Source organism: Condylostylus longicornis, unplaced genomic scaffold (genome assembly GCF_029603195.1).
Source record: "Condylostylus longicornis isolate FDR11 unplaced genomic scaffold, ASM2960319v2 ptg000002l, whole genome shotgun sequence".
In the NCBI taxonomy this organism is placed as follows: Eukaryota; Metazoa; Arthropoda; class Insecta; order Diptera; family Dolichopodidae; genus Condylostylus; species Condylostylus longicornis.
Window position 1 is genome coordinate 1,257,871 of NW_026577971.1, and position 26,294 is coordinate 1,284,164.

Consider the following 26,294-nt stretch of genomic DNA (forward strand, 5'->3'; position numbering starts at 1 on the left):
ATATCTATATACATATGAGAAAATTATGTAAATTCAATTTTCAATTAAAATTAAATTACAGTAATCAATTAAATTATTTTTACTTACCAAATTGAATTCATATATTGTCTATATATACATATATAAAATACAATTTTTTAATGTTTGATGTCAGAAGGTAATAAGGTCTTATTTATAGTAATTAAAATTAGTATATCATTATAAGTTAAATATTAAGTGTGCATTATAAAAATACTCTTGGCTAGCATCTTTAAAACTAAATAAAAAACAATTTGATTATTCTTTATTTTTTAGTAACTTTTTAAATATACTGAGTTAGTGTTCATATAATCAATGTGCAATATATACCAAAATAGATTAGGAGAAATAATACTTAAAGTAGTGAACAAGTTGTTTGTGCCATTTGATAACTAAAGAATTCTCATATTTATTATCTTTCGTTAAATTACGTTAAGTTCTTGTGTTTTCAAAGCGGGTGTACCACATATCATTTATCAATATTTTTTGTGTTATTAGAATTGGAATATAGAATTTCGAATTGGATTCTGTGACAAATTTTATATGTTATATTAAAAATATTAGAGTTTACTTAACGAATTATAACAGTGCTTTTTTGTATAAATGTTGTAATAAACCAGTACAGCTAAACAAGAATATAAAATTTTATATTCTTGTTTAATTGTGACGCAAGAAAAATAAAAAATCAAAGCTAATTATAGTATATATGACTATATAATTTAATCAATATTGCATTACTTACTGTTTTCGATTGTCTAATAAATAATTGTAGCATGTTTTGAACAGTTAATTGTATAATTCATGTACTGATTAAATGAAGAGAATTTTCAACAAAATGAAATTGATTTAATTTTACTCTCTTATGCAACTTATAGCTTTCCTTAATCTTGCTCTATAATATATATATGTAAGATTAATCTCATTAATTTAAAAAAATATTAATAACAAATTTTTTTTAAATAATTATTCAAATAAATTATTATGTATGACAAAATTAGTATTTCATTTTGTATATTCAAAATGATGAAAGTAATTTTGTATTGTTGTTTTTTTTTTATTAGAGGTTTAGAATTTAAATATAATGAGACTTAATTAATTATAGAATATGGATTTGTGTATTTTAAAGAGTATATCACCAACTCAATATATACTTAATACCAATATTATGCAAGTATAATATTAGCAATTTTATACTAAAATTAAATTTAATTTAATAAAAAAAAACATATAGAAATAATTTATTATTTCCCAATCAATTGAAATTTTAAATTTCTAATTAAAAGAATTAAATTAAATTTTCATTTATTGTAGTCAATTGTTTTAATATTTGAGGGGATTTCTTATAAGTGTGTTGATTGCGCGCAATAATCATTAAGAGAATCTGAAATTAGCTGAATGTTTACTAGGTGTTCTACATATGGGTAATCTACAGTATAATTTATAAATTAAAAAAATTTGAGATAATTTAAAAAAAAATCCGAAAATTCTACTTCACTATTATTTATTGCGAGTATGTAGTAAAGATAACAGTGCACCGCGATCGCGTACAAGCCCAGCGAGAACCCGCCTAGCGCGAACATCACACTTTTCTAGCCCACTGATGTAGTCTGCAATGCCCCGACAAGAATCCGTTAAAATTCTCACTTGATTTTTGTCCAACCCTATGATCTTCTTGAACTGCATCTAATCATAATCTCCCGGAAACTCTTTGGCTTCCCGCAACCTCAGAAAAAAAATGATACTTTAATTTCCAAAATATTGCAGTATAATTACCATAGTAACATGAATTTTGCGCTATTCTTTTATTTTCGGGCCACGTCTTGCCGGTTCGCTTACAATTTGCCCTCCCGGTTCATCACCAATTTGTTCGTTTTCCTTGTGATTCCACTCAAGGTCCTGGTAATCTACATCTCCACTTTATTCTCCTTATCTGGGCCCATACTGGTTCTTGCTTTTTTATTACACGAAATTTTTCATTCACCGTTCTTCTGGTCCAGAATTCTGAGACATTTGTTCAGGAGCACTTATAATTTCTTCATATTGCTTTTTGACACAAACCATGTCACATTCCCGCAGAGCAACATAAACTTGATAAATGTATCACATATTCTGATTTTTTTTCCTCTTGCCATTTGCGTTGACCTGTGACCTCCGTTTCTGCGAAATATCTATTCAGTTGTTCTTCAGTGGAGGTAATTATCACGCCGTTCTTGTTTCGCACTGTCATTTGTTTGCGACTGCTTTTCTTTGCGAATTGAATTTAGTACGGGTTTTTCCTTTCAATTGCAAAATGTTTTTTCTTATGTTATATAGAGGGTCTTCCCAATCAAAATATCATTAAATTTCATTTGTGTAATATAATATAACAGTAGAAACAACTGGTAGAAACAAGTAGTAATTTAAAATCAAGACCAAATCTTTACACTTTTATTCACAATATTTATGAAGATTTTTTTTCAATTTTTAAAATAAAATAAAATGTAATTGGTTTAACGAAAACCACATGGAATTCGAAGGGGTTAATAAATTACATAATTAAATTGCATATATTTTTTAATTTTTTTTATTTTTCTTTTTTTCTTTTTAATTACAAGCATATAATTAAGAAGTAATGAAAAATACTTGTATAGTAAATAAAGTAAATGACTTGAAATCAGGTCATTTAACCTTGAAACAACTCTATTTACGGAAAAATTCATTACATTAAAAATATTTAACCGTTTTTGTAATTTTGTTATGCTATTTTTCCCATTTTGAATTTTGAAATTTAAAAATTATTGTGAATAATCAATATGAAAAACAGTTAGAAAACGGTTTTTTTTTTGTAAAATTAAATTTTATATACCATATACATAAAAATATAAAATGTTCTCTCTATGCTTCGTTTACTCTGTGACCTCTTAATGCTTTAAATAACACAATTAAAATTTAATTATTTTTTTATTTTTATATTTTTATATACAATGTCACGAGTAATAGCTAGTTATAATTAAAATCAAATCCTTCAAATGTATATAAACATGAATATAAAATTTCTTACAATAATTTCTAAAAAAAAATATTCGAGTGTGATCATGTGTAACCTATAATGAAATTTGAAATACGAGTATCATATTTTATCTTTTATGTTCAAGTAACAAAAATTTGAAAAAAGTAATTTAATACTTTTAATTTTATCTGTTATGAATTAAAAAATTTCGGAAAAACTTGTGGAACGCTATATGTATATAGAAATTTAAATTAAATAAGATTGAGTCAAATCAATTTTTTGTAAAGTAGCACTTTTCTCTTGAACAAGTGAAAATATTATGCTCTTTAAAACAATCTAATTACATTTTAAATTACTTTCATTCATAAATATGTACTTAATTATTTGAAATGATTGCATATATCTAGAACGAAATAAAAAAGAAGAAAGTAAATCGCCTGAAAAGACGCTGGCATAATGGTCGAATTTTGAGGGTTATTTGCGTCAATTAAGAAAAATAATTAAATATTTTGTTGGCTTAGCGTTTACCGTCATCTTTCTGCATTGATAATATTGGAAATTTTACAAATTCCGAGCGATGATAACTTGAGAGTGAATGGAGGTGACAAAAAATTTATTTCTTACCATAAAAACAAATCATATAGTAATATCTAAAAGCTGCTAAAATTTAAAAAATGTATAAATTACGGTCTTACAACAAAAAGCAACAAAAAATTTCAATTTACGGTCTTACGGTCAAGAAGAAAAGCGATAACAATAAGCACTGGGTTTTCCGATAAGCAGTAATTTCAATAGCCATTTTTTGAGCTTGCAGAATAAAAAAAATATTTTTATTTTCGTTACAAAGAATAATCAAAAAATTGTATTTTAAGGGGCTACAATTATTAGGGGGGGGGGGGGGGGGGGGAGGGAGTAGAAATTTTCTTCTACTGAAATAAGTTTCTTGTAAACGACTATTTGCATATAAAATTTCAACTGTCTACATTAAAAGGTGTGTAGAAGTTTTGTAAATGAGTTCACAGACGAATGAACGGACAGAAAGACTGAAACTAATAAGCATTTTTTTTTTTTCAAAAATTTTTTTTAGAAAAGTGCTAAAAGTATTTTTTTATTTTCTGTTGAAAATAATTTCTATTAAAAATTAGTATTAAATTTAATTATTTCGCAATAATATAATTTATAAATAGAAGAAGGAAGGTTAAAAAAATGATTTCCCCATTCTTATTTATTCGTTATTTATATAGAATTAATTCAATTCTAATATGGAATAAATTTTATTTTAAAGACATTCTTGGATACTCTACGTAATTACAAACAAATGGCAGAATCTCATACTAAACAGAATCACAATAAAGGAATGTTAATAATTGATTATGAATGAATAATAAATAAAATTGATGTATGTACTTAAAATAAAAAATTAACATTAATTGAGAAAAAAATGTATGAAAATGTTTTTACATATACATACATAAATATATATAAACATACATGCCTCTTAAACTTTTCAAAAGGCTTTTAACTTCTACTTTTATGGCATATACTTATATACATACATTCATGTATGTATATGAATTTCAGTATAGAGTACTTAATATAAAATTTTCTGACAAAGAAAACAAAAAAAAAAAAAATTAACATTAAAAATAACACGTTTAAAATTCAGGGTCATTTTATGTTTTGACGACAAGTATGGTAGGTTATTGCACTGAAAATAAGTGTTATTTCTTTACTTAATTTTCATTATAACGATTACGAATTAGCATGCAAACGAGTATACATACATACATATGTACCATATGGGATCACAATTTTTATTTTTTATTTTTATAAAGCTTTGAAAATAATTTGAATGTCTCTTATTAAATCATTGTATATGAAATATAAGTACTACATAATTTATACAATGAAAAAAAACTTCAACATAACCAAATAGAGGTAAAATAGTGTAGGCTGTACAAGAATAACAGTATTCAATAGATATAAGATTAATAAAATTTTGAATATTAAGGCAATGAAAAATTTTTTGTCATTTACATGTGGGTTTTCTTTTACATTTATTTTTTAATTGATCTGCGCCACTTTTCCCTATGCTCACTTTCCGCTTACCTTGAGGATTCCATTCTCGTGAAGTTTTTTATAAATATATGGCTTACTGAGAGTATGATCGATCAATTTCCATTTTCCTTTCTTTATTTAGATCTCTATGAGATCCTGCCAGCTATTAACTTCCAGAGCTTTGAGTTTGAGTTTCTAATTATTCTTGACCAGAATATTCTGCATATAAGCCACAGGTATTTCTTAATGAAGATTTACATTTTGTTTTTATAGTTTTTCTTTATTAATCAGGTCTCATTTCCAAATAAGAGAACCGACTTTACGTAGTTGTTGAATATTCGTTTTGTGTCGTTTGTCAAATGGCATTGTCCTCATCCGTAGTAATTGTACTATCAAAGTGACGGAATGCAGTGACACCTTTTATTTTCTATAATGTAGGATATAGTTATTTCACATATTTTTTGTAATACTCGTGTTTGTTCGCAGGCCAACTCTAAGGAAATTTTGCTTCAAATCGTGCAGTATGCCTTGCTTATCTTTGCGTGTATGAGCAAAAAAGGGTATATTTCGTTTACATATTTCAGGCTTTCTAGTCTATTCGTGAAGGTCTGATACATTAAACAGTATTGGAGAGAGATAGGACATCTTTTCTAGACTCCGGCCCCTAATCTAATTGAGTTAATTAATTGGCCTTGATGAAACATCCTAAGCTCCGCATCTTCATATAGTATGGCTTTATTATGTTGATTATTTTGTTTGGAATGTCTTTATTTACCGAGGATTGTCTCTCGTTTGATCGTATCGAAGGCTTTTTTGAAATCAAAAAAAATTATATATAGTGATGAATTTTATTCGACTGACTGTTAAATTGGTCGATATAACCATGCCCCCTATTTAATCCCGCTTGACCTCTCTAAGTGCTGCATTTATTTTATTTTTAATTCTGGAGTGTATTATAGCTGCGTTCAGTATTGTTATGCCATGCAAGTTTTTGCATTCCTTTCTTTTGGCAGCATGATATTTTTTCTTTTTGTATATAAGAACTCAGCAAAATTACATTGTACCGTACGTCGGGTTTAATAATTTCATATGGCAGTTGACATTATTACAGTTGTGTTTATATTGCACTTGTATATATTGTACCTGTATTTTATTATAATGTATAATTTGCTGGGACACTTTATAGATTTAAGCAACTTGTATTCTTCCTATAATATTTTGGGTTAACATGTAATTCGTTAATGAATTTTTTATATTATGCATACAAGTTTAATTTTTTTTTTAAATTCTTCTTAATATTGCAGGTGGAATGTTAAAAAAAACTTAATAAAACTTACAAAATAGCAATTTATTTGAATTATTACACAATCTATGCATGTATCTATGCAACAAAATATATGCATTCTCATTAAACAGAAAAAACAAAAACCTATTAAAAAATTAATTCTATACGTGTTATTTAAATTTTAATAATTTTTTTATAATCTTATATGCGTATGCATTTTTTATTAGAATATTAAAATTAATTTTAACACGCGAGGAAATTCAAATGATACTACTATATTGTACAGGTCGGTCGGTCAACTTTATGAACGTGGATTGCATAATTTATATAGGCGATTTTAAATAAAAGTTTTAAAGATGCGGTGCTAATAATAAAATAAATAAAATTGTAAAAAATAATTTTGAATTTGAAATTAATCATATGTGAGAAATTATGTTAGTTTAAATAATAAGTTCTTAAACTGTTATAAAGGAAGACATAATTTTGCATCTTGCATATTATATGACGAGTTGTCTTACATATGTACTGTATAATGTAAAGTTATCTTAATGTTTGTTATTGGTTTGTTGTGCCATTTATTTCAAGTCTTTTAAATTTTTAACACTTAATTTTAGTGCTTTAACTAGTGATATTTTCATGTTAAATTGGAAAATTACTTAAAATTTTTTTTCTTACCGCATTACATATACAAATAGGAAAGTTATGTGAGGGTAAAAAATTTTATTTTATTTAGAATGCATATGAAACTTACGGTGTGAACACGCTTCTCCATAGTAGTAAAACGTAAATAAGGTAATTTTAGAAAGATGTCAGTTTGCCGGTCTGTGTGAGAAAGCGTGTATCTTAAGTTCTGTTGAACTAATTTTTGATGAAAATTTACATTTGTTTTCGACTATATAACATAGATTGATCAACTTTTAAGAGATTTGTCAGATATTGACAGAAACTGTAAGGCCGATTTTATATTTCTTATTATATCTAAGTAGCTAATTGACGCAATTTCTTTAAAATTAATATTTGACTTCTGTTTGCTACCGAATGTAACTAACAAGCTTTAAATTAAGGAATTTGAATCGGTCCAAAAAGAGAACTTCTACTATGAACCAAATATTAATTTTTCTAGGTACGTTAACTAAAAGATTGCTACTTGTGCAATACTTTCGCTAAATTATAAACAATAGACTTTGCCGCTGGTTACAAGCTGATCACATAAGATTTTTGTTTTTATTTATATGCTATGCGTTCTTGTTGTTCTTTTTACATAATGTTTGGAGGGCAACATTTCAACTTTATAATTTAATTAAACTAGTTGTTTGCTAACATATTTAAAAAATCCTAAAAGGTATACAAAGCTATTTAAATAAATTTCTTTATATTTCTTTTCAAAGAAACTGGTAAAAATAAACTTGTAAGAAAAAAAAAACAAAATGCTTATTTTTAACCTTTAAATATTTTGTTTTTGTCCATATGTCGAGTATTATAGCCCTTATAATTTTTAATTTTATTATAAACCTAATTCCAGTTTTTTTCTTTTTTTTTGATTTTACTTGTCTAATGTGACAAATCTAGTTTTTCAATTTATTTATGCCTTGTATATGTTTTATGTCTGTATATATGAAAATATTTATACATACTCTTATTATGTACAGCATATTATATGCTTGCTTTAATGAAATTAAATTTAATTTTCTATATGACCTTTTCTTTAATTTATTGGTGAACTTTCATTAAAAATTTTTTATTGTTTTCATTTCTTATATAAGATATGTAGCCAGTTATCTACGAGTAATCTGGAACACAAAACATTTAGTATGCTAATATTATGATATACACATATCGTACAATAGTAACGACACAACTCAAAAATATACCTTCGACTTCCGGAATTTCAACTATTTATAGCCGAATTTAAATTAATATTGGAGGCTAAAAATGGTTGAAATAGAACTATTCTACAAGTATATGAACAAATTTTCTGTATTATTTTGTTACAGTAACAATAAAAGCAAGTTTGCAACTCTGCATTTTGACTTGTGTCATTGTTCTCGAAAATGTGCGATGTGTGTATGTGTTCCTTATTGAATAGAGTAATCAATCGACTTTTACATATTCTATGAAAAAATTTATTTAGTTCAAATTACAATATTTTTTAAGCATTTCGTTACATTTTGACTCAAAATATTAATTAATTTTTTTTTTTTAATTTTAAAAATTTATTTTAGCTAAAAAGAAAATTTTAAATAATGTCTATGGACAATTTAAATCTGGTGAATTGAATGCTATTATGGGTCCATCCGGAGCTGGAAAATCATCTTTAATGAATATATTAACTGGATTTATGTGAGTATATATGTATTTCAAAATAAATTAATAAGATTTTCGATAAATGAGTAAGAAATATACATATATGTAAATATTTTGTAGACGTGGTGATATATCAGGTGATATTAGTTTTGGTGCAGAACTTAAAAATAGCAAAGTATGCTGTTATATATTACAAGATGATTTATTCTTTCCATGGTTTACTGTAGAAGAAGTTATGCTGCTGGCGGCTACATTAAAAATTTCAAATAAATCATTACCTTTTGAAGAGAAAAAAACACTTGTAAGAGAACAAAACACTTTTCTTTATATTTATTTCTTTATCATTAATTTTATTTATTTTATTAATTTAAGATTGATGATATATTAAAATCATTGCATTTATCGAACGCTAGAAATACAAAATGTGCAAAATTATCAGGGGGACAAAAAAAGAGATTATCTATAGCATTAGAATTAGTTGATAATCCACGTGTTATATTTTTAGATGAACCGACAACGTAAGTATTACAAAAATTAGAAAATTTTTTTCCAAAAAAAAAAATAAATAACAGCAATCAATCACGTATTTATAATGAATGATTTTATTACTTTTTAAAAGAGTAACAATTAATTATTTTTTATTAAACTTAAAACATTTTTTGAATTCAATTAAGTTTTTATCGACCGCATTCTATATAATATGTGAGGTTCCTCACATATTAACAGGTTATTCTGTTAATATGTGAGGAATTTGACGGAATGCGTTGCTTTATGATAGCATAAATAAATTATTTTTAGGGAGATGTCTGTCAGTCTGTCTGCGCAGATCAGTATATCGATTTTTGATTTGTATTTTTAAGAAAAAAATCAGCTGTTTTTACAATACACAATAGTGTTACATAACTGATTGAAACTACCGAAATCCTTGACGATATGCAAACTTAAAAAAAAAATTAATTTAGTGCCCAAACGAACCGAAATTAAAAAAATTTTACTCACCACCGTGTTATAATTATATAGCCAGATATAACTATGTAGCTAAAATTTTACTCATCATAATAACAAAATTTATGTACATATATACTTCTTAATTTAATTGCATAAATTTAGGATAAAAATAATCACTGCGTTTTGTATATCAGATGTAATGTACCTTGGATATGCAAATGCAATAATTATTTATAATTTTAATTATAAATTTAATAATACAATTTTTATATATTTTCAATTTTAAAGGGGTTTAGATGCTTCCTCTTCAATGGATTTAATAAGACTTTTAAAAGATTTATGTAGTGAAGATAGAACAATAGGTAATTATTACATAATTTATTTTATAATTTTTAAAGCTATTTCTAAGAACTTTTTAATTCAGAATCTTAATTAAATAGTAAATTGTGTACAAGAGAGAATTATTATCTAGTTCTATTTTCTTTTATTTTGTAGTTTTAATATATTGTATAATGTTTCCCCTATTTTAGTTTGTACTATACATCAACCGTCCGCTTCCATTTATGAATTATTCGGTCATATTTATGTACTTAATAAGGGTATGTGCGTTTATCAAGGATCTCCAAAAAATACAGTACCATATTTGCAGTCAGTAGGTGTTGAATGTCCTGCATATCATAATCCAGCAGATATTTGTAAGTTATAGAAAAATTGAATAACAATTTTTGTATTTATTTTCTAAATAACATTTTAGTGTTAGAGGTAACAAATGGTGAATATGGCGATTATACAAAAGCAATGGTGGAGGCCGCAAAAGATACAAAATGGAGACGATATGATTTAGAATCGAATAGTATACATAGTAAAATAAAGGAGAGAAGTGATCATAATGGAACAAAAAAAATTAAATCATATCAAAATAATCATATTTATCCACCCGATGAACTTTTTAGGCTATGGGTTTTATTAGGAAGATGTTATGTTCAATTTTATAGGGATTGGGTAATTCTATTTACAAATATTTTTTAAAATTAAATTTAAAATAAATTTTATTAATTACATATTGTTTTTTTTTGTAATTTTAGACAGCTACACATTTAAGATTAATAGCACATATTTGTTGTGGAATTTTAATGGGTTTATTATATGGGGATTCAGGTATTAATGCTAGTAAAACAATTTCAAATACAGGACTTTTTTTGGTAACAATAGTATATTTATGGTATACAACTTCAATGCCAGGTGTTTTAAGATGTAAGAAAATTATTGAATATTAGAATAATATATGTACATACATAATATTTATGTGTTTATAATTAAAAATAATTCAAAATTTGTTTTTCTTTTATGTATGTAGTTCCAATGGAAATTGCCACAATCAGAAAAGAAACATTTAATAAATGGTATAATATTAGAACATATTATATGGCTACACTAATTACTTCAATCCCAATGCATGTAAATATTTATACAAATAATTATATAATTTTAAATATTACTAAAAAAAATTTAAGAATATACATATGTATGTATGTATGTATGTATAAATATTTCGTATCTAAAATTGATGCCACAATAGTCAGCTAACAAATTTTTACATATTTTATATATTGTATAGCAATTTCGATATTTGAGCTGGAATGAAACATTTGTTGAAAACCTTGTCTTCAATAAATGTTAACATACATATATACATAATATATATATACCTACCTAATACATAAAAATATTAAGGTATTCTTGTACAAATGCAGTTTTAGTTACTAATAATAAGAAAATAAAAACTATAGTTTTTTTTTTTTTTGTTAACCAATTCCAGATAATATACTCAATGATATTCGGATCTATAATATATTTTTCAACATATCAACCTTATGAAATCGACCGATATGGGAAATTTATATTAGTTCATATAATGACAACTATTGCAGCAGATGGATTCGGTATACTGATTGGAACATTTGCTGGTCCAGTTGTAAATATTTATATAATTTTTTTTTTGCAAAATATTCACAACTAAATTATTTAATTTATAATATTTTTAATGAAATATTTTTTTTTTTTATTTAAAGAATGGTACATTCTTGGGTGCTGTGCTTTGTTGTTTTATGTTAATTTATTCAGGATTTTTCATATTTTTCGCACATATGTCGATATTTATGAGAACTATTTCATATTTATCTCCACAAAGATTTGCCTTTGAAAGTATTGTTTTAACATTATATGGTGATAATCGAAGTAATATGATATGTCCAGATGAAGAAATTTATTGTCATTTTAAGTAAATAAAATTTTTTAATTTTTATTTTTCTTTTTTGTAATATATAGTAAGTACTAATAAATTCTTTTTGTTTTAGAAATCCAAAGATGCTTTTAAGTACATTAGGTGTTACAGATGAGAGCAGTTACGGTTTCAATATCCTAATGCTTATAATACAATTTGCAATATTCAGGCTTGTAGCGTTCTTTGGTTTAAAAAGAGCGTTAAAATGATTACACGAGAATACATCTAAAAAGATGTGATTATAAAAATAATATTTATAAAAATATTTACATTTGTATATATGTATATATTTTTGAATTTCTGCGATATGTTCTAGAATATAATATATTATTATAAAACCCACACTACGTATATATATATATATATATAGCTATATAAGTGAAATTAATTTAATTTGTATTATTAAAAAAATATTTGTTATATTTGGAGCTGTTTTGTAAATATAAATTAAAAATAAGAATCGATAAAATATGCTTTTAGTTGAGTGATAAAATTTAATGTTTTCTTTGGACTTTATAATCAATGTTTCGGAAAAGAAACGACACTGCTAATTTGATCTCCTTGACTTTATTTTAATTTCTTTGATTAATATCCTCTAATTAAAATAGTGACATTAAATTATAAAAATAAAGAAAATTTCAATATTTAAAACATTCAAGTTTTTGTAATGTTTCCTTAATAACATTTAAATTATTACTTATGCATGTTGTATGTGCAAAATTTTTAAAAAAGAATTGTGATCAGATTTGAGTATAGCACAAACTTATAATATATACATTTTAATCTTGAAAAATTATTGCCAAACTCAATAAGATTAAATAATTAAGTATGTAATTGGAAATTAAGGTACATTGATGTAGTTTTCGAAGCAAAGTGCATATTTTTTTTTTATTTTAGAACAAAATCAAACGTTAACTATGAAAATGAGAAATGCAATAAGTGGATTTATTAAAATTTAATTGTCGTTATTTAACATTATTATATTTTCATCTTGTTCAAATGCTTTATCAGCCTCTTGCCCAGTCCACTCACCACAGGATGATAAAATATCTGGTTCAGCTTCTTTCTCAGAGTTTTGTTTCTAAAAAGATGTAATTTAAATTAAATTAAAATTATAGTTACAATAGTGTAAGATAAAAGAAACTTTATAATAACCTGGCTATCTGAAGCAGCGAATTTAGCAAACATATTAGCATATATTTTCTTTTCCTTTTGATAAAATTCATTCTTTTTTCGCTTGCAATATGCAATTTGAGCTACCGTAGCTTTATTACTAGGATCAAGTTTTTGAACCTTAAAAACAACTTTTAAAATGATAAATCTAAAATTTCCTTATATGAAATTCACCTTTTCAAAATCTTGCAAAGCTTTGTCGTATTCATTTAACGATATATAACATTGTCCTCTTCTATAATATCCTTTCACATTTTTGTCATCGAGCTCTAATGCGACATTACACTAATTAAACAAGAGTTTAGAATAGTTATCAATAATATTATCAAAATTCTTTAACAATTCAATAAAAATTTAACCAAACTTGTTTAAACTTACGGCATTTTGGGCCTCTATAAAATCGTTTAATTTCTGTTGACATAGAGCTATGTTAAGATGAACCATACATTTTATTAGCTTTGCTTCGTTGTTTGTCGCTACGTCTAAAATTTTAAAATTTACATATTTTAATTCCATCTTTTTGTAAATGTTATAGATTCGTCATACCGCAATTCGAGAGAAAATTGTTACTTGTTGTATACATTTTGATTGCGAGCTTATAGTTTTCTTTCTTAACATATTTAGTACCTTTTTCTTTGAATATTTTAGCCTGAACTAAACTTTCCTCTGCATTTAATTTCCATTCTTCGACGGCTCTCTCACATTCTAATAAAGTAACAGTATATTCAACAGTTGCGTCGGTTGGAATTGAAAACGAGTTGGATGGTAAATCTTTAAAAGCGTATTTGGGTTTTATTCGAAGCCTAAAGATTATTATATTGTATAAATTGTTAATTATTAGTTTGATTATATATAAAAATCATTGTTTAAATTACTTTGATGTTTCACCCTGGGACATACTCAAAATTGCAATGTCTATTCCTTCAATAATATTTTCCTCCGATGCCTCACCAACATCAAATTCAACTTCCCGCTCATCAAATATTTTGCCATCAAACTTACCAACCAAATTCACTAAATATTTTTTTTTGTAAAAATACGTAAATATAGCAAAATCGAATAGGTAGATAGGTATGTTACATTATATATCTTTTATACTCAAAATTGATATTACCTTTAACATGAGCTCCATTAGTTGGTGTTTTTCTACGTTCACTTTTTGTTATTATAACTCTTTCAATACTGCCATCACTATCCGGACTTAAATCTTCCCCTTTCCATCCCATCATTTCCAGCTTAAAAAAAATATAAATCAATACTGAATAATTTATGTAGGAAGGCACCTATTTGTTTATTTTACCTCAAATATCAGAGTTGCATTTGGAGGAATGCTTGGAGGGCTTCCACCTTTACCGTAAGCTAAAGGGAAATAAAATTTTAAATATTCCAAATTTCCATAGAGTTATAAATATGATTTTACCATATTCGGGAGCACATGTAAGAACACATTTTTCTTTTAACTTCATAGTTGCAACACCCATGTCGAATGCCTTGATTACACTTCCTGTTTATCAATTATAAGATTTAAGATTGTTCAAAAATAGAGGAATGCACTTACCTTTTCCCAACTGGAACTCAAATGGTTCGTTTCTTTCAACACTTGAATCAAATACTTTTCCATCAACCAATTTACCAGTATAATGTAAAGACACATTACAACCATTAGAAGGTGTATCATTTCCTTCTCCTTCTTTTAGAATCTTTTTCAGGACACCTCCATCACCAGACAAATCGATTTCCGATTCAGCCATTTTTTTTAATTTTTTCTTTTATATTTCTATTTCATACAATTTTAAAATTAAAGAGCAATATTATTATTCAATTATAATTTGATTTGATTATTTCTATTCATATCCTGTAATGAAGTGTAAGACTGACCTTACACATGCTTTAAAACTTAACAAAATTTTAAACTGTTGACAATTGTCAAATGTTAATGCCAAATTTTGAGTGCGTTAACAATAGCTCTTAATAATTCATGGAACATATTTTATTTTAGATAAGTACATTAAATAAAAAGCGGTTGAATAATTTGGAAATGAATATTAATAATTTAGATTTAAAATGTACCATATTTCCAATGCGATCAATAATCATTACAAATTTTCCCGCTAGAGATATATTATCTATGATTTCACTTTTTCCAACAGCTGTCCTCTTCATGTTAAGGTTATGATCTATACATAAAATAAGTATGAAAGCTCCAATAAGTATTACATTGGAAGATAATATTCCTTGTTAAATAATTTTGCTTGTTTTCGCAATTCATTTTCTTCTTTGGAAAATTTTCTGCTAAGTTCTATTGTTGTGAATAGTTTTAAAATATCGTCAGAGATATTTGTTAAATTATGTAAAAATCCAGAAGGGTCATTGTTAAATTGTATGACAATTTTTGGTTTTAGGAAATCATAAAGCACAAAGTAAAATCATACTTAGATTAAGTGTTAAAAACTGTAATTACATACATACCTACATACAATTAAAATTTTTTTAAACTTTTGTTACAAATAGTTTTATTACACAAAAATTTATTTTTTATGTACATATAACGAATGCATTTTATATTTGTGTAATTTTATGTGTCTCAGTAGTGTAGAATTACAAACAGCTACATAAGTTATACAGCCTTTTCCTCAGTTTTTTCTAAAAGTTTTGGCCCATATAATAAAACATAAGCACAATGCCAATCACCTCCACCAGAAAGCCGTAAAATTTCTTCTTCCGTTACTGATGAAACCATATCATCATCAAACTTTACCCAGCTGCCACTTTTTTGTTTTACCCATGCAACATAATGACCCGACGAACTAGAACGTCCTTTGTGAGTTAAAACAGCCTGCAAAGTATAATAACCTGAATTATTGCTTCCAAAATCGTCATCAAACCAGTAGTTTTCATAGCTTTCAACTTTTTTCTCATTATTCACTGAAGAATTTCCTTTATTAAACAATTTTCTATCTTCAACTTCCTGAAAAATTTTTTAATAAAATATTTTGCATTTTTTAGAAATTGTTTTTATCAAAAACCTTGAACTTTTCACGCATTGGGGTCAATTTTTTTTGTAAAGCTGGCGTGCACATTTCAAACACATCGAAGTCAAGGGAAAATTTTATGTCTTTCAAAATCTTAGCGTTAATTCCTTCTTTTCCTTTGTATTCAAAACGAACAAATTGTACTGTTAAATACGCTGGTAAACGGTTTATTAAAGACTATAAAATTTTTATATTAAATATTTTTATCTTTAAAATTTATTTTATTTGTAATTATATTATCCTTACAGATTTTGTATACAGAGCATCTCTCCCTAGTGATTCAGAGTTCTTAGTTAATGTTTCCTTTAGTTTCTGTAAAAAAATTTACAAGCACTTTAGTGTTAGGTAATAGTTTCCAACAGAGAATTATATTACCGATTTTACACCGTTATGCATATATTTCACTTCAGATGAAATAAAGCAATTAAGTTGCAAAAACGTTTCTTCACTAACTTTGACAGGTTCTTCTGGTGCTTCATCACATTTCATTGTTACTTGAAATTTTCCTCCAAAAAATTGTTCAATAAAAGAGCTAATAAAATTAATTGCATAGGAATCAGATTCAAAATATTATTTTTATTATTTAGTCGCATACTTATATTTTTTTGCTTCGGTGCTATCCTTAGGAGGTAATTTTTGCTGTAGCATTTTAAGTAGCTCAGACCAACATTCGCTAGCATCTTGTTGCCTATATGTTCCATTTTCACCTGTTTGGGCGAATTGAGGGAATGCTAAATGCATTGTTTGTACAAACAGTATTGGGGTTACGGTTTTTTCCTTATCCATCTCTCTAAATAATAATTTTAGTGCTGCAGTTATTGAAGTTGATGGAGCAGACAGATTTAACGAAATATTATCATCAAAATTTTGCAATGTGTCCGATAATTCTGGTACCGATTTCAGACACTGAACTACAGCATTCATGTAGCATGTGTTACCTAAGTTAGATAATCCAGCCGGCAGTTCAAGCTGTAAAAAAGTTTAATAATAATCTACTTTAACAATCTTTACTTCTATAAATTCTTACAGCTGTAGCTAATTCCGACTCGTTCATGTCCTCTACAAACAAAGTCTTCTCAACCGGCTCTTTTGGTACTTCTTCTTTTGTACCTAGCAATAATATCGTCAATCCCTTAAATTTGGTTTTGGTTTAGTTCTTAGAAAACTCATTTGATTTAATAAATTAAAATTACATCTTTCAGTTGCATATTCCATTCATCGTCTTTAAGAACACAGCCTTTGCACATAACCTTTTGTCTTTCTGGTTGAACCCCGGTTAAAGCATACAACTAAAATTTTGAATAAGAGTTAACAATTTTAATTATTTCTTTAAAACAGTTATTGATTTTTCTTACTTGGGCTTTGAAAACTAAAGGTTCTTCATCGTTATTAACTTCAATAGAATTGAAAATTTCCTTTCCCCATTTTACTTTTACTGAAAATCAAATAGATAAATTAATTTCTACTGAATAGTGCATAAAATATTACCTGTAAAAGAAGGCATATTTAGAGATTTAATATATTGTGCACTAAATTACTAGAAAAGTGAAGTATATAAAATTTATAAGCTATAAGACCTATTAATTTTTTTTTGTTTCTACTAAATTACGAGTTTTTGACTTTTCAGTTGTCATGAAATGATATTCGTATTTTTCCGTTTTTATTCCATATTTGAAGTTTACTAATTTTCCAGCATAGCGCTTTATTTGCTAAATGTATATTAATTTAACGAATCGCAATAATAATGGGGTTAACAAACTCTAAGTTACTCAAAGCAGCGGTTAGTAGTAGTGATACGTAGTATAGTGGCAAGTAGATTCTAATAACTTAAAAATTATGACAACCAGTTGTCACAATTTCCACAAAAATAACCTTTCAGGATATATGATTTTAATATTCTCCGTGTCATTTGATTTAAATGGCATTTTTGTGAGAGGTTCTCATTTACAATCAGACATAATTTTTACCTGTTTTTACAAGCTTCTTCCACACACCGCTTGGATGAAACTTATACGTTCTTCAAAAAGAATATATTAAAAAATATAACCCAGATAACATTCGTTAACTATGTTTGATGGGAAAATGTCAAATTGAAAGCTATTGAATTTTATTTTATATAAAAAAAATTTTTTGAAGTGGCGTAGCCATGTTGATTTTTGAGCAGACAAAAAAGAAGTGAAAAATATTGTGATTTGTGATTTAGAAAAAGATATAAAAATCATATTATTTATTGGAAAAAGCTAGAAAACAAAGAAGTGGTTAAAAGACTACAAGTTTTTCTTGGTTTAGTTACAGAAGTTTGCACAGAAAAAGAAGGATGATGGCTGATGAATTTGATGTGGAAGCCATGTTGGAGGCACCTTATAATAAAAACGTGAGTAAAAGTGTAAATTTTATTTAGATTATACGAGAATATGAAGTATTTCCATATTTAGATTGGAAATTTTATAAAGCGTTTATAAATTATTAATAAATTTACGTACATGATTAATTGTAGGTTCATGTATGGTAAGGTCAATGTGTTGGCATAGAAAAAGTAACCTAGCCATTACTTATGGTAAATAAACGTTTAAATAATGCGGCAGTGGACGAAAATTAATTGAAAAAAGATAGAAAAAATCTAAACTGATTTGTATTATTTTTGTTGAGGCATTCTGAATTGACCTTAATTGTTTAGTTCAATATTCTCAGTCGCATTCGTGTAAAATGTAATGAATTCTGTGTATCTTTATACAAAGGGTACATTTGCATGAAAGTTTAATTTTTTTTCTTCCGAAAAATAAAATTTGAATTTTCCCCGGTTAAATTAAATTACCTAACAGTTTGACATAACAGTTCAATATTTTGAATATTGTATAGGTACATACTTGTAGGTATGTACTAAGTATTCATAAGAAATGAAAAAAGTTGGTTAGAGGTAAGTATCGTTCAAATGGCTTTGTAAATTAGGGAAGATAAAGAGTTGGGTAGCTTATATGTTTTAATCTCAATGGCAACTGAGTTACTAAATGATTTTGTTGGAGAATCAAATACCTGAACTAAATGCAACATTTTTGCGTTAAAATTTCTCTTATCACTGAAAAAGAAATAAAAATAAAAACAGATTATTGTAAAATGGGTCAACATTACTCAACTTAAATTTTCTTTACAGGCATGTGACAAAAAATGTGTTGATACGGAATCAGAAACTTTTTTGAGTTATGTTAAAAAATTTATTTTCAGGTACAGCTTCCTTGAATTTACAATTTACAACATTGTGTCACCGTTTATATTCTACCTAGTTAACATACATTGCTGATTGCATATGCATATTTAGTTTTGTTTCTTTTATTTTTTTTTTACTAAAATTGAAATATGATTTAATGAACGTCGTGTTTAGATTTAAAAAAAAGCTTTTGGCTGAATTTATTTTTCTTTTAGGTAATAACTGATGATGAATACTAAAGCCGTGGCATTACAATAAAACGTTTAAAGTTAAAAAGAAAAGAGAAATGTTATTTATCTATTTACAGATTTTTCTACATATTGTTGAGAATATAAAATCTACTAATTATTAGATGTTGGTCAACTAATATGAAAATCTATTAACATCCATATTGGCAAAAACAATTCTACAAAATGAAGAAAGCTTAAAATACATCCTTTAAAATTCAGTCGTTACTTAATTTTACATTTCGCGTGAATTTTCCGTTATATTGAAGGACATTCTGGTCTCGAAAATATTCTATTTTCCGGAAATCATACTTAGACTTAGGCGTATTGAAAGCAAAAATTTTAGTTTCCTCTTTTTTTTTTTGTTTTATGCAAATTTTTTTTATAAGTAAATGTTAATATTAAAAATTTTGTTTTCACACAAAATTATGCGTTTGCTATAGTTATAACTGATAATATAATATTTTTTGTAATAAAAAGGGTAATATTTAGTTTTCAATTTCCTATTGTTATTAAAATTACATTTTAATTTAAGTGGGTACTAGTTTCGTAAAGTTAGGTTAAAATAATACTTTACAAATCCTCTATTAGTTTCCCTTTTAAATGATTATTTAAATAAGTGTTTTTATCTTATTGTTCACTTTTTATTAAATTACATTAATTAAAGTTGAAAATGAAATTGACGTGTTTATTTAAATTATTTAAATTATTTGTAAAAGTAAAAGCTCAATATAGTGTTTACATATTTGTAGGTACCTACCTCCTTGATATATGTTGGGATATTTAGTATTAAAATAAAAAACAGCATAAATGTTGATTAAATTATTATGTAAGTTGTTTATTTGGAGAAAAATATTTTTATTCTAATAGAATTTTCTTGCGATTTTTTACTAACTTAGTTTTCTTAAAAATAGAACAACTTGTAAAAAATTGCTAAATTCATTTAAAAAAAAAAAATAATTTAAATTTTAATTTTTGATTTCTTTAAATTTTCGGTAAGTTTCTTCACTACACAATCGTGTTTTTCTTTTTTTCAAAGTTTCACCGTTTCAAAACAAAAAATTAAAATAACATAAATTTTTTAAAAATAAAACAAAATTTAAGAAATGTTCCTACATGTTGGATAATCTATACCCGCATTTCTCAAAATTGCCCTAAATTTCAGATTCGTTAATGTGCGTGCCACACCAAACTCTGGAAGTTATCGAAGGGGAAAGCTTCCTATCAACTCATACTCTTTGATATGTAATTTGCAATGTAAAATCATACGTAGTAAAACATTATTACTCTAAAAACAATGTAATGATAACTAAAAATTTTAAAAGAATTTATTTTTTATATAAACAAATATTTTTTTTTTATGATTTTATACTAATTTTTCGGTTTGCTTTATTCCTGCCACTTTTGAAATTTTTTTACTGCCTTATAAATAACACTTGTGCCGTGCAGAATGACGATGATCATCACTATTCTCATCATGATAAAAAGTTAACTGAAAATGGAAGAAAACATCGGTCGAGGTATGTAATTAAATAAATTAAAGTTATTAAAAACTTCAAACACAATTGTAGCATTTATGTATGTTTATGTAATTAATTATTTTTTAAAATTTTTGTTTATAGATCGATAGAAAGGTCCAGAGGCCATGATAAGTATGAAGAAAAGGCAAAAAGCAGTCGGGATAGGAGAGCGAGATCCACAGAAAAAAGTAGAAGACGATCCGCTGAGAGAGAGAAACGTCGAAGCAGATCAAGAGACAAGAAACGAGTTTCAAGATCTCGATCAAGAGAAAAAAAACGTAGTGTATCGCGAGAACGTGATCGTAAGAAAAGAAGTAAAACTAAAGAAAGACGTAGAAGTCGATCAAAGGAAAAACGAAGAAGTAAATCAAAAGAGAGACGCCGCAGTAAATCAAAGGATAAGGAAAAGCGTAAGAGTCGCTCAACAGATCGTTCCAAAGAAAGAAAACGCAGTCGATCTCGAAGACGATCACGTTCAAAGGAGAAAAGGTATATTGATTAAAATCAATTCTTCTAATACAAAAAATCAATCCTTCTCTAAAATGAAAATTTTATTTTATCAACTTGCAGGAGAAGGTCTCCATCTCCACGGCCCTTCAGAAGGGGTAGGACCCCACCGAATGGATTAGGTGACAGATCACCGCCAGAAGATTTAAGTCCAGAGGAAAGAGATGCCAGAACTGTATTTTGCATGCAACTTTCACAACGTATACGTGCTAGAGATTTGGAAGAATTTTTTTCTAGCGTTGGAAAAGTTCGAGATGTTAGATTAATTACATGTAACAAGACAAGAAGATTTAAAGGAATAGCTTATATTGAGTTTAAAGACCCAGAATCTGTTGCATTGGCTCTTGGGTTATCTGGTCAAAAATTACTTGGTATACCAATATCAGTGCAACATACACAAGCAGAAAAAAACAGAATTGCGAATTCCGTACCAACATTCACACCTAAAAATCATACCGGTCCAATGCGATTATTTGTTGGATCGTTGCATTTCAATATAACTGAAGATATGCTGAGAGGAATTTTTGAGCCATTCGGTAAAATCGATAATATACAACTAGTAACAGACAGTGAAACTTTAAAATCTAAAGGATATGGGTTCATAACAGTAAGTTTCTTATTAATATTTTATATATATAATACAAATAATTATATTTATTATTTTTTTTTTAATTTATTCTATTATAAACTTAAGTACCGCAATGCTGATGATGCAAAAAAAGCTTTGGAGCAGTTAAATGGGTTTGAGCTAGCTGGTCGACCTATGAAAGTTGGAAATGTTACTGAACGTTTAGATATGAACACAACATCATTAGACACGGATGAAATGGACCGTAGTGGTATAGATTTAGGTGCAACTGGTCGTTTACAATTAATGTTTAAATTGGCTGAAGGAGCTGGATTAGCAGTACCTCAAGCAGCTGCTAATGCTTTGCTAGCTACGGCCCCGCAACCTATAACGCAACCCCAACAGCAAGCAGCACCAGCAATAGCAACACAATGTTTTATGCTTTCAAATATGTTTGATCCCAAAACTGAAACTAATCCAAGTTGGGATAGTGAAATACGTGATGATGTGATTGACGAATGTACAAAGCATGGTGGCGTATTACATATTTTTGTTGATAAAACATCGGCTCAAGGAAATGTATATGTTAAATGTCCAAGTATTACAACAGCCGTGCTAGCAGTTAATGCTTTACATGGTCGATGGGTAAATCAATTACTTCAAAACAAAATTATTTAGTTTTAATAATTTCTTTTCTTTTTTCAGTTTGCTGGACGTGTTATTACTGCTGCTTATGTTCCATTAACAAATTATCATTTACTTTTCCCAGATGCATTAACTGCAGTTAATCTATTAACACCTGCAAGGAAGTAAATTTAGAATTCCTTTTTTGATTTTAATATGATTTAAAAAAATTCTTTGTTAATTTGAATAATAAATTAACACTTATTACATAAATCGAATATAAAAGGATTATTTTCAATTTAAATTTGTTTTTATAACTGTCTTAGCATATACATATAATATAGTAGTGTAGTATATAATAATAATAATGTGTATGGTTAAGGATTAACTTTTTTGGATAAATAAATCTGAATAAATAATGACTCAAAATATTCTTTTAACGTACATTGCAAAATATGTACTTTTTAAAATTAAAATGCTATTAAATAACAGTTAATTGTTTCAAAATTATGTTTTTAATTGAATATATTATTTTACTTTCATTAACTTGTATTTGTGTGATAAGATAATTTTAAAATTTAATGATTTTAGTGTAGCATAGTGATTAAATTGATTTTTCATTTGAATTGCATATGAAATTTTACAAAATTGTCATTTTAAATTTGAGAAAATAACATTATAATTTCATTAAATTTAATAAATAAGTTTTAAATATAATCAAAGTAAAAAGGTAATTTGTTACAAAAAAAAAATACCCTGTTTAACTATTTAGGTCATAAAAAGCTTTGAAGATAATCAGGCTCGTCATTATAAAAATTATAGTTTGTATACATAAAAACTACCAATATAAACTGTAATTATTTCGAATATATTTGTACATTTGTAGTACGCTTTAAAAGGAAATAGTTAAGGATTGCAGCGCCGAAAATAACGTTAATAAAATAATTTAAATAAATAGGAAAATAAAGGAAAAATTTAATGTTGGGATCACTACGTTTTTTTTGCTATCAAAAGATATAAAAAATATTTTGTAAACCTGCGAAATCAGATTATTCGCAGATGATGCTTTGCTTTATTTATCTGAAGCAAATAAGACAATTGGGACCGAATTTGGAAGAAGATTTGATCAATTTTAATAACGCAAACCAAATAAAAATGGTTTTGAAGACGAAATCAAAATACGGCAAGAAGTTTTTAAAAGAGTTGAAGAAATAAATGATTTGAGTGTATGTTGATATCGCCAGAATATTTAAAAAACAAACTTAATTATATGAATTAATTACAGCCATATAATTTAACAAATGCCGAAGTTAGAATATGTAAAGATAGAGCAATCAGTGGCAGTCACCAGAAACTCTTTAATTTTCAAAGATTTTTTTTTATTTATGATGCAGTACCATCAGAAATAACAAATAGAAAAAATTTATTATAACTATTATTATTATCATTATATCAGCATTTTAATAGCGGAAATAATTTTAAAATAGTAAAAGTTAGAAAAATGTTGGGTTTAAAGCAGAAAAGAACCAAAAACACGAAATACGAAAGAAAATACAATATGTTTTTAGTGTCTTTATTATTTATTTTTGTTTTTGAAACCAAACAAAATTTAAAAATTAAATCAAAGGAACATTTGAAAGATTTTAATTAAAAAACTCATTAGCAGTTACATATAAAAAAAAAATAAGTTTTAAGAATATCGCACAAATAAGGAAACCAAAAAAAAAAAAATAGATAAAACGGCAGATGAATGTTTCTTTTTTTTTTGGTTTTCTTTTATTATTTCCTTGTATCACAATCGCATTTTCTTTTTGGTCAACTATGTCCGGCATAGGAAACATTAATGTTAATAAAATGGCTAATTTTTTATTGTTCTTTATTATTTTTGTCATTACTGAATGAAACGACCGAAAAATAAGGAAACACATAATATATTGCAATAATGTATTATGTATGGAATTCAAAGGATTTAATAAGAAAAATGGAAACAAATAAAATGTAAAGCAAAATTAATATTAAAATTAAAATCCTTGTAAGAAAAAATGGTGTAATGATAAAAAATCCTTCCAAACTAATGCATATTATATTTTAAAATGGTAATTACAAAAGTTCGATATTATAAAATACAAACTTTATAATCAGATAATAATTTTAATAATAACTTGCTAACTCCTAATTCCAAAATGACAAACTTATCATGATGGTTATTAGATTGTATCTCAAATTGAGTTATACATGCCTTAAAGTCCTCACGGAAATTATTATGCATATTGAACTCAATTTATAAATTAATTTTCAATCTTAATCACTAACAAATTATAAAACATATTGACGAAAGAGGTTACAGAATGATAATTGTATAAAATTTTTGAAAATAAATGAAAATCGGATTATTTCTGAAACCATTATTTTATAAAATCTTACCAAAAGTCAATTTGGGTTAAAAATTTCTCTACGTAAAATTTTATTAACTTACAATTTGCTTATTTATTATAATTTTATTGGAACCATATCACAAATATTTCTTTAAATCAATACAATATTGTTATTTGTATCTATATATTTACTTATGTTTATGTTATATAGCTTATTTAATACTTAATATCTTCATACAAAAATGTAGTTTGATAATTATATAAAGTATATAAATTACAAACAATTGTTATATTTATTACATGTATTCAAACAGATTTTATAATTTAGCTTTTCGTACAAAATTGATTACAAAAACCAAAAATTAAACATTGTATACTTCTACATTCATTAAGTACTTTCGCGCTTGTAAATATGTATAATTATGTATGTATTATATTACCTATACCTATACCTATTCTTAAGATATTTGTACATATTATTAATAAGATATTTTTACAGTGATTCATCATAAATATTTAACCAGTAGTTGAAATAATTTCATATTCGGTATTTTATACATCACTTTATCGTATAAAGTAGCCAATAAAGCAAATTTTTATGGATTATGGACAAATATGTACTATATGAGTATGGGGCACTCGTGCTTCTTACATTACCTACTTACAAGAAAAATTACATTTTCAAATAACTTTATTGATTGTTTGGAATTTTATGTTCCTAAATCTATTATCTATGATTGAATTCTCAAAATTTTTTTAAAAAATTTTGATATTTGCAATCAAATATATTTCTCTCTTGCAAGCAGTATCATGGGCCACATTTTAAAGTTGTGGTTTTCTAATTTAATCTAATTTTTTGGTTTTATATTTGAAATTTTAAAAACTAAGTTAGCAATTTTAAAGCTTTCACAACTAAAAAAAACTTTTTTATGCTAATGCCAAATTTATAGTTTTTGCAGCTCCATCTTTCTGTTGTCTCAATTATCTATCTAAGTTCTAAGTTAGAAATGCGAAAGGCCCTTTAATAGCAAAACAGAAAACTAAGATACATAAGACTATTTTATTGTTGTGAAAATTTTTTTGAATTTTTTTAAAATCAAAATTAAATAATAAAACCTTTTTATCTTAAAATTGTTTAACTTTCAGTTATAAATACAAAGATGTGTAACTTGTGCAT

At 26.2% G+C, this 26,294-nt stretch overlaps 4 protein-coding genes across 8 annotated transcripts in view; 2 read left to right on the forward strand and 2 right to left on the reverse strand.

The window, feature by feature from the left end:
* The window catches only part of LOC129605641 (ATP-binding cassette sub-family G member 1), a 46,912-nt gene extending 34,563 nt beyond the window's left edge, over positions 1 to 12,349 (forward strand). For both annotated transcript variants that reach the window (XM_055515543.1, XM_055515533.1), the window contains exons 3-13: positions 8,573 to 8,690; positions 8,775 to 8,955; positions 9,027 to 9,172; positions 9,891 to 9,964; positions 10,133 to 10,297; positions 10,357 to 10,604; positions 10,688 to 10,856; positions 10,960 to 11,060; positions 11,422 to 11,577; positions 11,675 to 11,883; positions 11,960 to 12,349. In XM_055515543.1, coding sequence (XP_055371518.1) covers positions 8,573 to 8,690; positions 8,775 to 8,955; positions 9,027 to 9,172; positions 9,891 to 9,964; positions 10,133 to 10,297; positions 10,357 to 10,604; positions 10,688 to 10,856; positions 10,960 to 11,060; positions 11,422 to 11,577; positions 11,675 to 11,883; positions 11,960 to 12,095 — 1,703 coding nt within the window. In that variant the 3' untranslated portion in view covers positions 12,096 to 12,349. The remainder of the gene's footprint in view (positions 1 to 8,572; positions 8,691 to 8,774; positions 8,956 to 9,026; positions 9,173 to 9,890; positions 9,965 to 10,132; positions 10,298 to 10,356; positions 10,605 to 10,687; positions 10,857 to 10,959; positions 11,061 to 11,421; positions 11,578 to 11,674; positions 11,884 to 11,959) is intronic.
* Positions 12,350 to 12,797: 448 nt separating this feature from the next.
* LOC129605604 (FK506-binding protein 59) lies at positions 12,798 to 14,933 on the reverse strand. The gene is made up of 10 exons (XM_055515468.1): positions 14,618 to 14,933; positions 14,480 to 14,563; positions 14,360 to 14,418; positions 14,174 to 14,294; positions 13,935 to 14,073; positions 13,606 to 13,862; positions 13,438 to 13,541; positions 13,234 to 13,344; positions 13,042 to 13,179; positions 12,798 to 12,967 (listed from the first exon to the last, which is right to left on the reverse strand). Exons 1-10 carry the CDS (start codon positions 14,808 to 14,810, stop codon positions 12,842 to 12,844), a joined length of 1,332 nt encoding a protein of 443 aa, XP_055371443.1. The 5' UTR covers positions 14,811 to 14,933; the 3' UTR covers positions 12,798 to 12,841.
* A 605-nt stretch (positions 14,934 to 15,538) lies between these two features.
* On the reverse strand, positions 15,539 to 17,717 carry LOC129605626 (ubiquitin carboxyl-terminal hydrolase 14). The gene is made up of 9 exons (XM_055515509.1): positions 17,580 to 17,717; positions 17,447 to 17,526; positions 17,285 to 17,380; positions 17,119 to 17,223; positions 16,687 to 17,060; positions 16,467 to 16,623; positions 16,338 to 16,403; positions 16,086 to 16,268; positions 15,539 to 16,027 (listed from the first exon to the last, which is right to left on the reverse strand). The coding sequence occupies exons 1-9, from the start codon at positions 17,593 to 17,595 to the stop codon at positions 15,677 to 15,679; spliced, it is 1,428 nt and encodes a 475-aa protein (XP_055371484.1). The 5' UTR covers positions 17,596 to 17,717; the 3' UTR covers positions 15,539 to 15,676.
* A 512-nt stretch (positions 17,718 to 18,229) lies between these two features.
* On the forward strand, positions 18,230 to 23,027 carry LOC129605573 (RNA-binding protein 39). 4 transcript variants are annotated; one of them, XM_055515433.1, is made up of 7 exons: positions 18,230 to 18,465; positions 20,276 to 20,352; positions 20,689 to 21,043; positions 21,146 to 21,532; positions 21,614 to 22,157; positions 22,245 to 22,763; positions 22,824 to 23,027. In XM_055515433.1, the coding sequence occupies exons 3-7, from the start codon at positions 20,826 to 20,828 to the stop codon at positions 22,929 to 22,931; spliced, it is 1,776 nt and encodes a 591-aa protein (XP_055371408.1). In that variant the 5' UTR covers positions 18,230 to 18,465; positions 20,276 to 20,352; positions 20,689 to 20,825; the 3' UTR covers positions 22,932 to 23,027. The 4 variants fall into 4 exon arrangements, with proteins under 4 accessions (XP_055371408.1, XP_055371417.1, XP_055371424.1 ...); XM_055515442.1 differs by lacking the exon at positions 20,276 to 20,352; XM_055515449.1 differs by lacking the exon at positions 20,276 to 20,352 and having other exon boundaries at positions 20,973 to 21,043.
* The last annotated feature ends 3,267 nt before the right edge of the window (positions 23,028 to 26,294 follow it).

What these genes read in the sequence shown, in the direction of transcription:
- LOC129605604 (XM_055515468.1), bottom strand. Translation starts at nt 14,810, where the DNA reads ATGGCTGAATCGGAAATCGATTTGTCTGGTGATGGAGGTGTCCTGAAA. An exon ending in TAATGGAGCTCATGTTAAAG is followed by an intron (nt 14,074 to 14,173) that starts GTAATATCAATT and finishes AAAAATATTTAG; the next exon opens with TGAATTTGGTTGGTAAGTTT. An exon ending in CTTTGCAAGATTTTGAAAAG is followed by an intron (nt 13,180 to 13,233) that starts GTGAATTTCATA and finishes GTTGTTTTTAAG; the next exon opens with GTTCAAAAACTTGATCCTAG.
- LOC129605573 (XM_055515433.1), top strand. Translation starts at nt 20,826, where the DNA reads ATGATAACTAAAAATTTTAAAAGAATTTATTTTTTATATAAACAAATA. An exon ending in TCACGTTCAAAGGAGAAAAG is followed by an intron (nt 21,533 to 21,613) that starts GTATATTGATTA and finishes ATCAACTTGCAG; the next exon opens with GAGAAGGTCTCCATCTCCAC. An exon ending in AAGGATATGGGTTCATAACA is followed by an intron (nt 22,158 to 22,244) that starts GTAAGTTTCTTA and finishes TATAAACTTAAG; the next exon opens with TACCGCAATGCTGATGATGC.
- LOC129605626 (XM_055515509.1), bottom strand. An exon ending in ACCGAAGCAAAAAAATATAA is followed by an intron (nt 16,624 to 16,686) that starts GTATGCGACTAA and finishes TAATTTTATTAG; the next exon opens with CTCTTTTATTGAACAATTTT. An exon ending in CAATGCGTGAAAAGTTCAAG is followed by an intron (nt 16,028 to 16,085) that starts GTTTTTGATAAA and finishes AAAATTTTTCAG; the next exon opens with GAAGTTGAAGATAGAAAATT.